Raw genomic sequence first — 15426 nt, 5'->3', positions numbered from 1 at the left:
CTCCTCAGCCCATCTAGCCTCTGCTACTTTCCCCACAGGTAGGTTCCCAGACCAACAGAGAGACAATGTGGAGTCCAGAGTAAGGGGGAGGGGGCAAAGAAGGAACAAGTCTGAAGAGACAACTCCCCCCCCCCCGAAATTCATAGAATATCAGGGTTGGAGGGGACCTCAGGAGGCCATCTAGTCCAACTCCCTGCTCATAGCAGGGCCAATCCCCAGACAGTTTTTTTACCCCAGTTCCCTAAGTGGCCCCCCTCAAGGATTGAACTCACAACCCTGGGTTTATCAGGCCAATGCTCAAACCACTGAGCTATCCCTTGCCATGTTGGAGGGAGGAGATCTACACATGTGTGAATCTGGGGACATGAGCTAAACTGGGCCTGATTCTCCCATTTGCACCTTGTGCAGTCACCGACACCTGTATAAGGTGAGCGTCAGACATTATCGGCTCAGAACGGTAGCACTGTGCCCAGGTGCCAATGACTACACTGGGTGACAGGGAGGGGTAAATCAGGTCCACTGTGCAGTAATGACAGGTAAACGCTGACTACAGAATGGCAAACAACACGCATCTGTGATTAACTTGGTTTTCCCATCCTCATCAGTAACCAGCCTGTAAATAACTTGAGAGCTGGAATCCATCATTAGCAGACAGTGTTCTGCCAGTTCTGAATGAAAATCATGGTATTTGTAGTAAAAAGGAGATCACAAAAATACACTGGTAAACCTATTGTTTTATTTAAACTATTATCATTTTATAAGTTAAGCTGACTGCTGGTATCCACTATCTGGCCTGATTCTGTCCTTGATTCCTATGTGAGATTATAAAAGAACTAGAACATACTTGAACATTGCATTTACCAGCCTGTGTTCTAATCATTTTTATTCAACATAGCAAACACAGTGGAATTTGCCAGTCACTATAGCAACCTATAGTCACTACAAACATAAATGATGCCTTTTTATTTAATTTTTTTGGGGGGGGAGGGTCCCGGTTACTTGCTTTGTCAATGGGAATGTAGATAAGTAATAGGTGTTTAGTTTTATATGCATTACATACACAGTGTAAGAGCTAATAAAAGTTTTCAGGGATGGAAACAAGGAATCTGAACTATTAAGACGAGATCTGCTGGCAGTACTTAGTTACCTGAGGTTTGCCATTAGGCCCCAAGGCAGTACTATACACATGTAATTTTACTCACTTGAAACCAATGGGATTATTAAAATGAGTAAAGTTACTCATGCATGTAAGTAGTTGCAAGCCTGGGGCTTTAGTGTTCCTCACTGTAGCATAAACAGAAGTGAGGTGGAAACCTATGTCCAATGTGCACAAACCCACATTTAGGGCATGCACACACAGCAAAATTGGGTGCGCCGTAAAACTAACGTCATCACTGTTTGCTCTGTGCAATCAGTAAAGTACTAACCCTTAGCAGACATGGTTAATCTTTACTAGAGGACACTTTGCTTTCATAATGCTTTTTAGCAGCATAAATAGCAAAGCAAAGTGCAGCACAGCCTGGTGAACACCACAGGATTCTTGGAACCTGCGGTAAGTAATCATTTTACCATGGGGATTTCAAATGTGTATTACCAGTGTTGCATGCAATTTATGTTATGACATTTGATTCACATGGTGGTGCCTTTTGTTCTGTTTGGTATAAGGAAATGTGTCGTAAGCAACCATTTTAGGGTGCAATAACCATGATGATATTTAAAATGCACGTAGTACGTTACCTGATCAGAGCACTGTAAAAGCACTAGTCGACTAATCTTCACAGCAGGTGGGTAAGCAGTTATATGGTGACAGTAATTTAACAGGGATTTAGCACAAAAATGTCCCTTGTAGGCAGTGCTGATCTCTATGAGTGATCACACTGAAGTCAGGGAAAAGCTGCTATTGATTTTTATGATGGCAGAAATTAATCTCGTGTCTTGGGGAGGGGGAGTGCTCAAAGAATGGAGCATTCAGGAACTAGGGAATCTGCTTATTTTATTTTTCCTTGCTTAGAAATTGCTATCTTATAACCAGAATGAAGGATGGGAAGCAGCACCATCTGGTGAATAAGATTATGTATTTGATGGAGGTGTTTCTCCTTTGTGCCTTAGCATATTACTAGTATAGCAGTTTTCACCTTGTGTCGTTTGAACTGGGAGTTCTGGAAAGCTTGTAAAGGATGCAGGACATGTCCTCTACAACGTAGGACTTTTTAAGTAGCCAGTACTTAAACTATCCTACAGAAGATTGTATTCAGGGATGTCTTTTTCCAAATCACAGAGATAGTGTCTCTAGCACAGGTAAGTTAGTGGTATCCAGACAGGGAACAAGTTCCACCAGAGACAGGGCATTTACCCCAGCCCTCCTCTCAGTTTGCTGGTGGGATTTTAATAATGTGGCTCCAGTTAGTCCCAGGGTTTTCTCCATCACGCCACTGGGGAAGCAAGAGCTGCCATTCTCAGCTGTAAAATCAGCATGACAGGACAAATGCTGACTTATGTCAGTCAAACATGATTACCAAGTCCATTAAAAGCAAACTGCCCTAAGCACCGCCATCCTCTGAGTCTCAGCATGTTCTTGAGTCATTTGCCTGTTTCAACAGAAAGTTCTGCATGGCAGGAATCACATCTCCTACAACCCTCAGCACTTTGTCAATGCTTAACACAGAACAAGAGGGAAACTGAGACAGAGGGGTGAAGTGATTTCTCTAAGGCTACACAGCAAATCAGTGCAGACCTGGGACTAGAACTCAGGCACACCTGACTTCGAATCCTGTGTTTATATCCAGTCTAGACTAGACTGAGATCTGCTGATGAAAAGCACTATAAAATAGTGAAATATTATTCTAATTTTGTGCAGGTTGCATTGTATTTGCATTTTAAGGAATTGTAAGGAATTGTCTTTGGTAACAGAAACCCTGAATCATAAAGTAAGTGTAGGATATTGTAGTTTGTGCTTTATAACACATTCTGATTTAAATAGCGTCTCTTGATAATTATAATTATCTGATCTCCTGGCAAACTGTGAAAGGCAAATACAGCAACCACAGCAAATATGAAGTCCAAAGCAATGGCTCCCAGTCTTACTGAGGGGGAAAATACTCTGAAAGCTTGCAGGGCAAAGAGTCTATTAAAAAGACTATTTCATTAGATAGTCCCTTAATCCATGGAGCTTTAAAATCATATTCCTGAATGCATGAAGTGGCTTGCTTCTCATACTGTATTTGCCTTAAATAAAATCCCTTTTCAATCAGTATATATCGTTGGAACTATCCTTCTTTTATGGGACAAAAAGTCAGATTTTAAATGACTGCAGAGGTGTTAATTGCCCACTTTATCTTGAATGATCTCTTGCAACATGTGTTAACTCTTTATGCTTAATAATCTATTACACCTTGGATTTAGTTGTGACATTCTGATCACCTTTTGCAAACCTGAAGACAAGTTCTATGTAGCTCAAAAGCTTGTCTATTTTGTCAACAAAAGTTGGTCCAGTAAAAGATATTACCTCACCCACCTTATGTCTCTCAGATTTTAAATGATTTTTTAAAAAATTGAAATCAATAGCCACCTTTGCCCCCACCTCTGTTCTTGGCTCAGCTCAATGACAGACTAATAGAGACAGTTTATCTTAGTGCAGAATTAGGCCTATAATATTGAAAAACTAAATTATAGTCCAAAAACTTAATTATATTTAAATTTTTCTTTCTACTCCTAAAGATCAGTCCAGGTTTCCAAACTGCAGGACTTTGGAAGGAATGCCAAACCCTACATTTTAAAATAATTATAAAATTAAATGAGCATAAACATTTTTGACCAGCCCTAAAACAGAAATGGCAGGCTGACCTGGGTCTTCTGTTTAAGTGCCCAAGGGTATTTCTAGCATAGTTAAGAACACACATTCTGCTATTATACTTATCCAATGCTTTAGCACAAGACCCTGATCCTGCAAGGTACTAAATGCCCCATTTCATCCACTGAAATTAATGGAATTGAGCACTTTGCACCATCAGGTCCTTGAAATATATTATGAATGCTTGAAAAATACCCTAATTTGTAATTCTTTGGGCCTCAATTTTGTCATGCACTCCATTCAGACACAGGGCTCACGCCTCAAGAGAGTTCATTGCAGAGGTCAGGCCCCCACTTGCCTTGTCCTCTACAATTCTGATATAGACAGCCTGGGTCTCTACTGTGTTACACCAGTTTCATTCAGGTAGAATTTCACTGACTAGAATGGAGCCACACTAGCCTGAAGCTTGAGTAACCAGTGTTGGCATCTCTCATGATTTTATTTTGAGTCTTGCAATATTTGGTATGTTTCTTAAAGTCCAAGCTCCTGGAGTCAGGTGAAGGTATGAGATTAATCTGTGCATGGGAGGTTAGGTTATATATTAGGAAACACTTTTTAACTATAAGGATAGTTAACCTCTGGAACAGGCTTCCAAGGAAGGTTGTGGAATCCCCATCATTGGAGGTTTTTAAGAACAGGTTGGACAAACACCTGTCAGGGATGGTCTAGATTTACTTGGTCCTTCCTCAGTGCAGAGGGCTGGACTTGATGACCTCTCAAGGTCCCTTCTGGCCCTACATTTCTATGAATATGTGAGAATCTCAGATTTCAATTTAAAAAAAAAAAGTAAATCTCTAGCCCAGAATCAGGCCCATATTATATTAGATTCTGACTGTGAATTGAAAATTGAAATGCAATGTGATTAACTCTATGAAAGTTAATCAGTCAGCCACAAAAACAACCGAGCCAGGGGAAAAAAAAACTATTATAGTTATGTAGCGCAAGACAAACTAATCAAAAATTTAAAACAATATACACTAAAACAATACAGAAAATTGGAATTCATATTGAAATACAGCTGTAATTGAAACATCTTGTCTGAGCCACTAAAATTACTTCTTGAACAGGGACATTCAAACTCAATATGTATCTCACATTCCAAGTAAATGTGAATTGGCTAATAAATCTGTCCATATAAAATTCCAACAATATTGTATGTTTAGTGTTAGGCACTAAAAGAGATGAGAGCGAAGAATAGTGGTGGCTTTGATGTGAAATGAAATATTCATTGATATTGATGATAACTAGATAAATTGTGACTAGAGCTGAGTAAACAGTTCACAATGAATAATTTATCCAAATGTATCCAAAGCGTAGGCTTGCAGAGAATCTGTGAGCAGATTAGGCTTAGCTCTGGTTCATGTGTTATGAGAGTTGATTTCTTTTCACATGGTTTTATTCACATTGTCTGGAGAGCGTTAGCGCCAAATATTCAAATTAGGAGCTTTGTAAAACTAGACAGATAAGTCATGAGGTATTGTTTCTGTGTCCTGATTGGATGAGAACACAAGAATAGCCATTTTAAATAATATGTATGTGAATTTTAAATTTGATTGCTATGAACACTTGCAGATGTTCTGCTTTTCTGCAATATTTGCAAACAGAAGTCTGCTTTTTACAAATATTCATGCTTCTAAAACCCAAGGGATCAAATATTTGCAGAAAGACAATAAAAAGATACAGACACAAAGTGAAGCATATTCCTTTAAAAATTAGAGTGATTATTCACTGGAAATATTTTGTAATATTTGCCCAGTCCTAACTGCAATATTTTTCTATTTGTGCAATGTTACATCATGGCAAGTGGATATTAATGGGATAAAATAAATCTGCTCCCTCCAGAGAGATAGCCAAGAGACAGCAGTGAGCAAATACCCTTGATAATACTCTTTGGAGTTTTGTCCCTGCTGGGATGCAAGGCCACTGTTGGTGCAGGGACCTTCAATTTACACCTTCCTGAGTGAAATTCAGTGAATGTGGCCCCGTATTTCTCAAACCAATTCACAACCCTCGTGCCATTTGTTTGGCCCAGCTGCAGGTAAATTCATGTTTAGAAAGGAGTTCAGCTCTGATACTCACATCCAGATTAAGATTCCAAACTCACTTGATGATGGGTTTATACAGTCGTTAGCGGACAAAATAATGTACTTCCTGCAACCAGAAGGAAAGAAGGCAAACAGAAATGGGTTGACTTCTATGGGTCTGATCTTAAACCCATTGAAGTCAACAGAAAATAATGTCATTGTCTTCAACGAGTTTTGGATTATGTTCACCCGTATTATTCTGGGACATCTGCCCTCTGAGGTACAAAATACCAGGGCATCTTCCTGCCCTTCCTACCACATACACCCTGGGTACTACCTGCCCATCCCACCAATGGGAGATGGCACAACCCCCACGAACTTCTGCTCCTGGGGTTGCCACAGCTACTGACCTCACCAAGCAGGGCACAGCATCCGCTGAACCCACCTTGCTGCCACCTTGTGGTCAATCCCACAGACAGTACCTGCATGGTGGTAACTGGCCACTCCCGGACCCAAGCTCTTCCTGTCCTGCTTGCAGCTCCCAAGCCAACCCATCCCTGCAGCTCCCAGACACTCTGGAGCCAGAGCTACCTCTGTGCAGGCACCAGTGCCCCCTGACTCCCCCACCATAGCCCCTAGGGCCTGAGGGAGCCCGCAGGGGTGTGACTGACAACAATGGGACTTTTAATGTCCTGAGAAGACTTACGGATTTCCTGGGACAGCTACCTAAAAAAAAGGGATGCCCCCAGGAAAACCAGGACAGTTGGCAAACCTAGTTCTCAGCTCTAGAGTATGTTGGGAACTGGAATATTATTCTTGACCAAGAGAGCACCTGCTGAAGTTAAAGAGGCCTGTAAAAGGAAAATAACTTTCTAAAATGTCCCTGAGCATGAAAACATTTTTTTTTGTAGTGTTGAAAAAATGAACCATTCCAGTGGGTTTACTGGTTTCTGAAGGGAAGAACATTATTTCACATTCTTTCTAGATGGGTTTTTTCACTGAGGTATCTCACTGTTACACAGAGTGTAAGAGTTTTTGGGTTTGCTCTAAAAAGCCAGGCATCTTTTGCTGAAATGCAGCATCTTGTAAACCTGACAATAATTAGGGTATTTAAAAGCAGTGATGGAGGAACCAGCTCAGAGACAATAAGAACCAGTCCAGATGTGTCCCCTCAACTTGTATTCAGCTTTAGACAGTGATTCCTGCCTGCCTAACTCGTCCCCTTTTCTTGACTCACAAGATTTCTGGCTCTCCTAACCCAGTGGCCCTCCTGTTGTGAACAATCTTAGAGCCTTAGTGTCAAAAGCAATCTCCAGCACTGTAGTATTTTGGCTCACAAGAGGTGCCATACTTTAAACAGTCACATGTGTCCATACAAGTAAAGTAACATCCACTGCATAGTCTCCCCTCTATGTCCTTTGACCTAAATTAAATACACAGCACCTTCAATGACCTACCCTTGCTTTTTCGGCAATAACACTGGATGGTCATGGGGATGAGGGAGGTGGAGCAGAGGAGGAGCATGTAGGAGAATTGCAGGGAGGCTAAGGACACCATTAAGAACAGAGTTGGGCCATACAAAAATTTAATCACCGAAGAGTTAATCACAGGATCACCTATTATATGAGGATGAGAGAGTAATTTTCACTACTAGGTTTATTTATTTATTTTACACTTATTAACCAATTTGTTTTTGCCACACACAGTAGTTCCACTGGAAGATGAAGCCCGTCCTCTATCTGTGTTTGTTACTTGCTGGGCTTCATGCTGTTGCCCATTGCAATCACCTGCCTGACCACCACAATGGACATGACCATCATAAAGATACAGTTCATGAGGAACACCATGAGGAACACCATCATGTAGGTGACTGCCTCAAACTAGCTCCCAGCAATGCTGATTTTGCATTTAGACTCTACAAGCAGATTACCTCAGAAGCCCCTAAGAAGAACATTTTCTTCTCTCCCGTTAGCATCTCCACTGCCTTTGCAATGCTGGCCCTTGGTGCTAAATCAGCCACTCTGACTCAGATTCTGGAAGGACTTGCCTTTAATCTGACAGAACTTCAGGAGAAGGAGATACATGATGGTTTCCATAATCTCATCCACATTCTAAACCATCCTGACAGTGAGTTCCAACTTGATATGGGAAACGCCTTGTTTCTAAAAGAAAAACTGAAAGCACTAGAAAAGTTTTTAGAGGACGTCAAAAACCTGTATGAAGCAAAAGCTTTTAGTATCAACTTCAAGAATACTGCAGAGGCTCAGAAACAGATCAATGATTATGTAGAGAAGAAAACACATGGGAAAATAGTTGAATTAGTCAAGGACCTTGATCCGGAGACTGCAATGATTTTGGTTAGCTATATTTTCTTTAAAGGTAAGTAGACATATATAGACAGATGTTTTTTTAATATGTTTTAGATGGCTGAGTATGATCGGTCTTAGAATCTAAGACAAGAAAACTACCGTTCTTTTTTATAATCTATGGGAAACTGTACAGATTGTTAATCTTGTAAATTGACCTATCTTGACAGTTATCAAGTCATTCCATTATGATTTATAAGTGTTGTTGCTGTAGAAAGAAATGGGTGGAAAACCAAATGCCCACATCCCTGTTCACTTAGCTGTGAAAAGCAGCTGCAGGCTCACTCTGCTATGAGAGGAAACATGAACCGCACCCTGTAGCACAAGGCACACAGCAAACTTGCATCATCACTGAATTTTGGGGCAAAGGGAGGCCCATATCATTCCCCCACGGGTACAGCATTCATCTGGAACTAGAGTTTTCTTTAGAGAGAGTTAGTAATAAGTACAATGTTGCACTCCTCACCTACCCCCATTTTTGCTTGTAAGCATTAAGAGATGAGTGAACTACCTGATCCTTCTTATCGGTCTCTTTCAAAGGTTGCATGATTCAAGGGTGGCCAATCTACTGCAGACAAATATTTTTCAGACATGTTTCGTGCCTTGTTAGCACTACCATTGATGCTGCTACAATATGCCATTGTACAATGAAACTAGTCAGTGTAAGCAGAGTAAAGTGAGTTTTAATGCCCGTTATGGGCCTGATCCAAAGCCCACTGAAGTCAATAGGAGTCTTTCCATTGAAGTCAATGAGTTTTGGATCAGGCCCTCTGACCACAACACAGCTAAAGTGAGCTTCATATATAAAGTGTTGCACTTACCTTACAGTGAAACTACATCTGTCTCCACAACAGAATGTGAGCCTGTGATATCTGAATTCAAATCCATATTATTCAAGTGGGTTCAAAAGAAAGTAAACCAGGTCCCAAGTCTAGGGAAGTAATGGGCAAGTTAAAACACAATTGGTCTTCCCGACAGCACATAATTTGGCCCCAATTAATCATAAACCCACACAAATAGAGTAATTTTTCTTTCCTCAAAACTACAGTTTTAAAAACATTTAACCATTCATTCAAAGTTATATGTCTGGGCAATACAGAGATGCCCCTATATTATTCTAATAAAGGAAGAAAAATAGTCTTGTGATTAGAGCACAGGATTAGGAGTCTGAGTCCAGTTCTCATGTTTTTTAACCTCTCTGTGCCTCCCTGACTATGAAATAGGGATAATAATACTTCCCTATCTCAGTGGGGCATTGTTAGGGCCCTAACAAATTCACAACTATGAAAAATGCATCACGGACCGTTAAATCTGGTTTGCCCCCGTGAAATATGGTCTTTTGTGTGCTTTTACCCTCTACTATACAGATTTCATGGGAGAGACCAGCATTTCTCAAACTGTGGGTCCTGACCCAAAAGGGAGTTGCAGGGGGGTCGCTAGGTTATTTTAGTGGGGTAATGGTATTGCCATCCTTACTTCTGCACTGCTGCCAGAACTGGGCAGCTGGAGAGTGGTGGCTGTTGGCTGGGCGCCAAACTCTAAAGGTAATGCCCCACCAGCAGCAGTGCAAAAGTAAAGATGACAATACCATACCATGCCACCCTTACTTCTGCGCTGCTACCTTCAGAGCTGGGCGGCCGGAGAGTGGCGGCTGCTGACTGAGGGCTCAGCTCTGCAGGCAGCAGCGCAGAAGTAAGGGTGGCAATACCATACCATGCCATCCTTACTTCTGTGCTGCTGCTGGCGGTGGCTCTGCCTTCAGAGCTGGGCAGCTGGAGCACCACCAGCAGCAGCGCAGAAGCAAGGGTAGCAGAGTACCGCAACCCTCCCTACAATAACCCTGCAACCCCGCCCCCCCAGCTCCTTTTTGGGTTGAGACCCCCACAATTACAACACTGTGAAATTTCAGATTTAAATCGCTGAAATCATGAAATTTACAATTTTAAAAACCCTATAACCATGAAATTGACCAAAATGGACTGTGAATTTGGTAGGGCCCTAGGCATTGTAAGGCTTATTGTAATTCCTTAATGTTTCTGGGGTGTTCCACTATGATTAGGTATTTCTATGGCCTACGAATAAATACATGTTGCAAAACAAATAATCCGTTATAAATAAAAATTAGCTTTTGAATTACATACACACACAACCTTACATGGTTCACCTGGACTGTATGTGTAATTCCTCTTTTCCAGAATATTCAACTGCATTCTCTTTCTTTCTGTTAGGCAAGTGGGAAAAGCCTTTTATGCCAGAGGACACTAAAGAAAGAGACTTCTTTGTGGATGAGGAAACAATCGTTAAAGTTCCTATGATGCACAAAATGGGCAGGTTTGACCTCCATTTCGATAGGGAGCTGTCTTGCACAGTGGTCCAACTTTATTACAATGGAAGTGCTACAGCATTTTTTATTCTGCCTAATAAAGGAAAAATGAAGCAGGTAGAAGATGCTCTGTGGAAAGAAACTGTGTCCAGATGGTCAAACTCACTCCATCCAAGGTAATCTTTTGGCAGTCAAGTACCATTTCAAAGTATTATAGAGTCGCCAATTCAAGTATGGGGGCATGGCACATCTGAAGTCCTGATGTACTTTGAAAAGTAAAACTGTGAAACTGACACTGTGGGGTTCCATGTTTATATCTCTCAGTGACTCCAAATCAGACCTGCTCAGTTTAACAATTTTTTCTCCTAATTGCCAACCCTGCAAACTCACCCTGAGCTTTCAGAGTCAAGCTGGGTTCTTTTTTCGCTCAGGCATTCCCATCAATAAAGATCCTGCAATTGGAATATATTTAATCATTCTTCCAGTGATGCATGGACTGGAATACAATCCAGCTTTCTCTCCCAGAGCTGCATCGGTTCTGCAGGGCTGTCAGGAATAAAAAGTAGTAAAAGTGTGTTTGAGTCACTAATGTAATCAGTTTGGTTGATCAAGAAGATGCAATTTCCACAGTCACTTTTCAGGACAGAATTGCATTTTGAAGTATCTTGACAAATTGCCAGTGGTATTAACACCTTTCATAAACCAGAATCACAACTAACAGAGAATTCAATCACATGGTTGTGTAGACCGCAAGAACCTCATTCTCTGAAACAAGTTAAGAAAATTATGACAAACTCTTTCACCTAGAAGACAAAGAGGAAATGACAGGCACAAAATGTATTACTTATTCATTTTCTAAATCTGAAGAATACTAGAAATACTTGTTATAAACTTGTATACACATTACAAGGATCATTGAATTCCATGATCAACAAGAGTTATGGTTATTTGTGGATTTCCTGATTTTCTAGGATTTTATTTTTCAAGCTACACCTCCACCCCGATATAATGCTACCCGATATAACACAAATTCAGATATAATGCGGTAAAGCAGTGCTCCGGGGGGGTGGGGCTGCGCACTCCGGCGGATCAAAGCAAGTTCGATATAACGCGGTTTCACCTATAACACAGTAAGATTTTTTGGCTCCCGAGGACAGCATTATATCGAGGTAGAGGTGTATAATGTTCTGATGAAGTTCTGCTAGCTCCCACTGCTGGAATCAACATCAGCTACAACTTTCCACTGCTGCAACTTGCTGGAGTGAGAAGAGATGCTAGAACCGTTAGAGAAGTTGCATCAGTCAAGTCAGCCTACTTTCTGAGTTCCGCACTGATTCACTATTAATAATCAAGAGAAGCCTATTTGCACCCATGGCTCTCACTACATCTGCCTGAACTCTCTTTTAACAAGTCTTGTGTTTGCAGTTCTGTAAAGCATTTGGTGCGGCATCTAATAAAATCGTACTAGATAAATTAGTTCACATTGGTTCGAATATGGGCATGGGTTGAAGGAGTGTAATCAAAATGTGCTGATAAAGAGCAATATGGGCCTGATCCAAAGCCTACTGAAGTTAACTGGAATCTCTCAATAGGTCAGTGGGCTTTGGATCATGTCCAAAGTCAAGCTGGGCCAGGAGTCCATTGAGGCAGAGATCAGTGTTAGTCCTGGTCATATTTAACAAGTTGGTTCACAATCGGGAAGAGGATGGAAGAAACATGCTAATTTGGTTTGCTGGTGCTAATTAGCTAGATCAGGGGTAGGCAACCTATGGCACGGGAGCTGATTTTCAGTGGCACTCACACTGCCCGGGTCCTGGCCACTGGTCCGGGGGGCTCTGCATTTTAATTTAATTTTAAATGAAGCTTCTTAAACATTTTAAAAACCTTATTTACTTTACATACAACAATAGTTTCATTATATATTATAGACTTATAGAAAGAGACCTTCTAAAAACGTTAAAATGTATTACTGGCATGCAAAACCTTAAATTAGGGTGAATAAATGAAGACTCGGCGCAGCACTTCTGAAAGGTTGCCCACCCCTGAGCTAGATGATACTAAAGGGGGAGGTGTTGCAGAAGTTACTGAGGATACTGAAATATAAAGCGTCACAGAGGAGTTAGAGATATCGGGCAGTAAATTGGATAGCAGCTGGCAATGTGATACTGACAAAAAAAAGTTACTGCAATTCTCAGCTGCATACTCTGGAGCATCTTGGGCTAAATTCATCATTGGTGTAAGTCCACTGAAGAGCAACAAAAAATATGAGAGACCACATGAACTAAATGGCCAATTTTAGACCTGGTGTAATATCACCGAAGGCAGAGGTGTTACATCAGAGGTGAGTTCGACCCATTTGAAAGCCCTGGAAATCGGAGGGACAGTTAGTACTGTACACAAAGGAGCGTGCCTACTCCCTGGGGTCTTCCTGTAAGTCACAGAAGCTAAATAGCTTGTACACTGTATTCTGACCTAAGTGAAATATTTTAGCGTCTTGTTGTGTTTCTTCTTCTAACAGCTCAGCAAACCTGTACATTCCAAAATTTTCGATCTCTGCTACCTATGATTTAAAGGACCATCTCATCAAAATGGGCATTACTGATGTGTTCACCAAACAAGCTGATCTGTCTGGAATCACTGGGGACCCTGAGCTGCAGGTTTCAAGAGTAAGTTTGCAAAGGCGGGGGTTCTCTTTTCCTTTTCAAAATGCCATGTTAAAATGTACCTTGCTTAGCAGAGTGTCACCATGTCTGATTGTCAGTCATAATGGGATGGATCCATCCCTGGCTTAACTCTGCTCAGATCAGGGGGTTTACAGCAGGGATGAATTCTAAACAGAAGCTGCCAAAGGTACTTGGAAGATGCTGCCCAGCCTCCTGCCCCAGGAAAGTAGGACTGGAGTGCAGGCTGGCCACCCCAATGAGTCTGGAGGAGGTGCAGGCAGGGGGTAGGAAACTAAATGGCATCCCATTCCCCACGAGATGGCAATTCAAGGTGGGGATATCATGAAGGGGTGGGTCGTAGAGAAAGAAGAGAAGATCTCAGGGTTAAGGGATACACTTCAGATAAGCATCTATGTTTTTGGACTAATTTCTGGAATTTAACTGGATGTCATTTATAGTAGCTGTTTAGCTGTGTTTGCCCAAATACCTTCAGTTGTTTCCTTTCCCCCACGTGTAAAGAGACTAATAAAAGCAATTTAGATGCTTCTCCCATATTTATTGGTCTTAGAGGGCACAAGAGGTACTTATGCCTTGTGCTGGTCCTCGGCACACAGGTGAATTTCAGCCATAATCCCTCAGAAACCAGTTCTCCATCCCTTCCAGAGAGCTTGGAGATCTGCGATTGAGACTATTCTTTGTAGATGGAAACAAAAATCTTCTTCATAGAGGGGAGGATCAAACAGATCCAGCATGTCCAGTTTTGGGCACCACATTCTAAGAAACGTGGACAAACTGGAGCCCAGAGGAGAGCAACGACAATGAAAAGAAGTATAGAAAACCTGACCTATGAGGAAAGGTTGAAAGTATTGGACGTGTTTAGTCTAGAGAAGACAGAGGGGGGGACATGATGATAGTCTTCAAATATGAAAAAAGTGTTATAACTATAAGGAGGTATAGACCTATAACTAAAAATTTTCATTGATCAATTGTTTTTCATGTCTACCAAGGGTAGACCAAGAAGTAATCAGCATAGTTTGCAGGAAGGGAGATTTAGGTTAGATATTAGGAAAAACTTTCTAACTACAAAGACAGTTAAGGACTGGAACAAGTTACCTAAGAAGGTGGAGGAATACCCATCATTGGTGGCTTTTAAGAACAGGTTGATGAACATATGTCAGGCATGGTCTAGGTATACTTAATCCTGCCTCAGCGCAGAGGGGTGGACTAGACGACCTCTTGGGGTCTCTTCCAGCCCTGAATTTCTATGATTCGATTAACTTGTTTCTCAGAGATGTGGCAATTGCTAGAATAAGAAAATGTCCTCTCTTTCTGTAGTGTCTGTTCAGTCCTGTCCATCTGCCCACTCTTCCCCAGGAGACTTTCTAAACAGCTCTAGAAGCCATCAGATTAATCTTTACTTACAAGCTACTGTTCTCTGCCCAGAACTGCAATGTACGCTTTATCTCCCACAGGTTGTCCATAAGGCCGTGCTGAACATTGATGAGAGAGGCACAGAGGCAGCAGCAGCCACTGCCATTGAAATAATGCCGATGTCTGTTCCTCTAAACGTTGAATTCAACTCTCCCTTCCTGGTGATGATTTTTGATAGAACTACCAACAGCACACTCTTCGTTGGAAAGATAAATAACCCTGCTGAACCTTAAGTGCTATCAATTCAGACGGCTATTACTAAATAAAGAAGCTTTGCCACCTGAATTGACTGGTTAGAAGTATTCCTTGCTTTCTTAGTGAATACGTTCGCTCAACATCAGAACCAATAGCAACTGGTACTGAAAAAGATAAATTGGGTTTATGCAGCATAGTTATCTGATGTGGGCAGGAAAAGTATTTTTTAATTAGGCCCGCAAACAAAAAACATTTCTGACAGCTGAGAATTAAGAGACTTAAGTAAGATTTCCAGATTCTCCAGCACACAGCCATGGTGATTTGCATCACAATAGAAGCTTCTTGTTTAATTTTTGGCTGTCAGCTAACGTGCTTTGGATGAAATGATGAACAATTTTGCTAACAGAGCAGAACTGGTGTCATTCTGTCATAGCTGGAGATGTAGCACTGTTCTGGGAAGTAAAGGGAGCCGGAGGTTGGGTAAGGAAGGAGAGAAGATAAGGGGAGATAGGAGGCTAGCCTTTTACTAGGGTCACCATTGGGGATGGGCAAACCTATTTTAAAAGTACATAAG

The 15426-nt window shown here is 41.4% G+C and overlaps 1 protein-coding gene across 1 annotated transcript; it reads left to right on the top strand.

Moving 5' to 3' along the window:
* The first annotated feature begins 1444 nt into the window (after window positions 1-1444).
* On the top strand, window positions 1445-14942 carry LOC112104666 (alpha-1-antitrypsin-like). The gene is made up of 5 exons (XM_024197127.2): window positions 1445-1552; window positions 7581-8253; window positions 10469-10739; window positions 13082-13229; window positions 14699-14942. The coding sequence occupies exons 2-5, from the start codon at window positions 7596-7598 to the stop codon at window positions 14888-14890; spliced, it is 1269 nt and encodes a 422-aa protein (XP_024052895.1). The 5' UTR covers window positions 1445-1552; window positions 7581-7595; the 3' UTR covers window positions 14891-14942.
* Window positions 14943-15426: the final 484 nt, after the last annotated feature.

The sequence above is a fragment of the Terrapene carolina genome, unplaced genomic scaffold (assembly GCF_002925995.2).
Source record: "Terrapene carolina triunguis isolate 2854851 unplaced genomic scaffold, T_m_triunguis-2.0 Scaffold96, whole genome shotgun sequence".
Taxonomy (NCBI): domain Eukaryota; kingdom Metazoa; phylum Chordata; order Testudines; family Emydidae; genus Terrapene; species Terrapene triunguis.
This window is presented reverse-complemented; position numbering and strand designations above follow the sequence as displayed.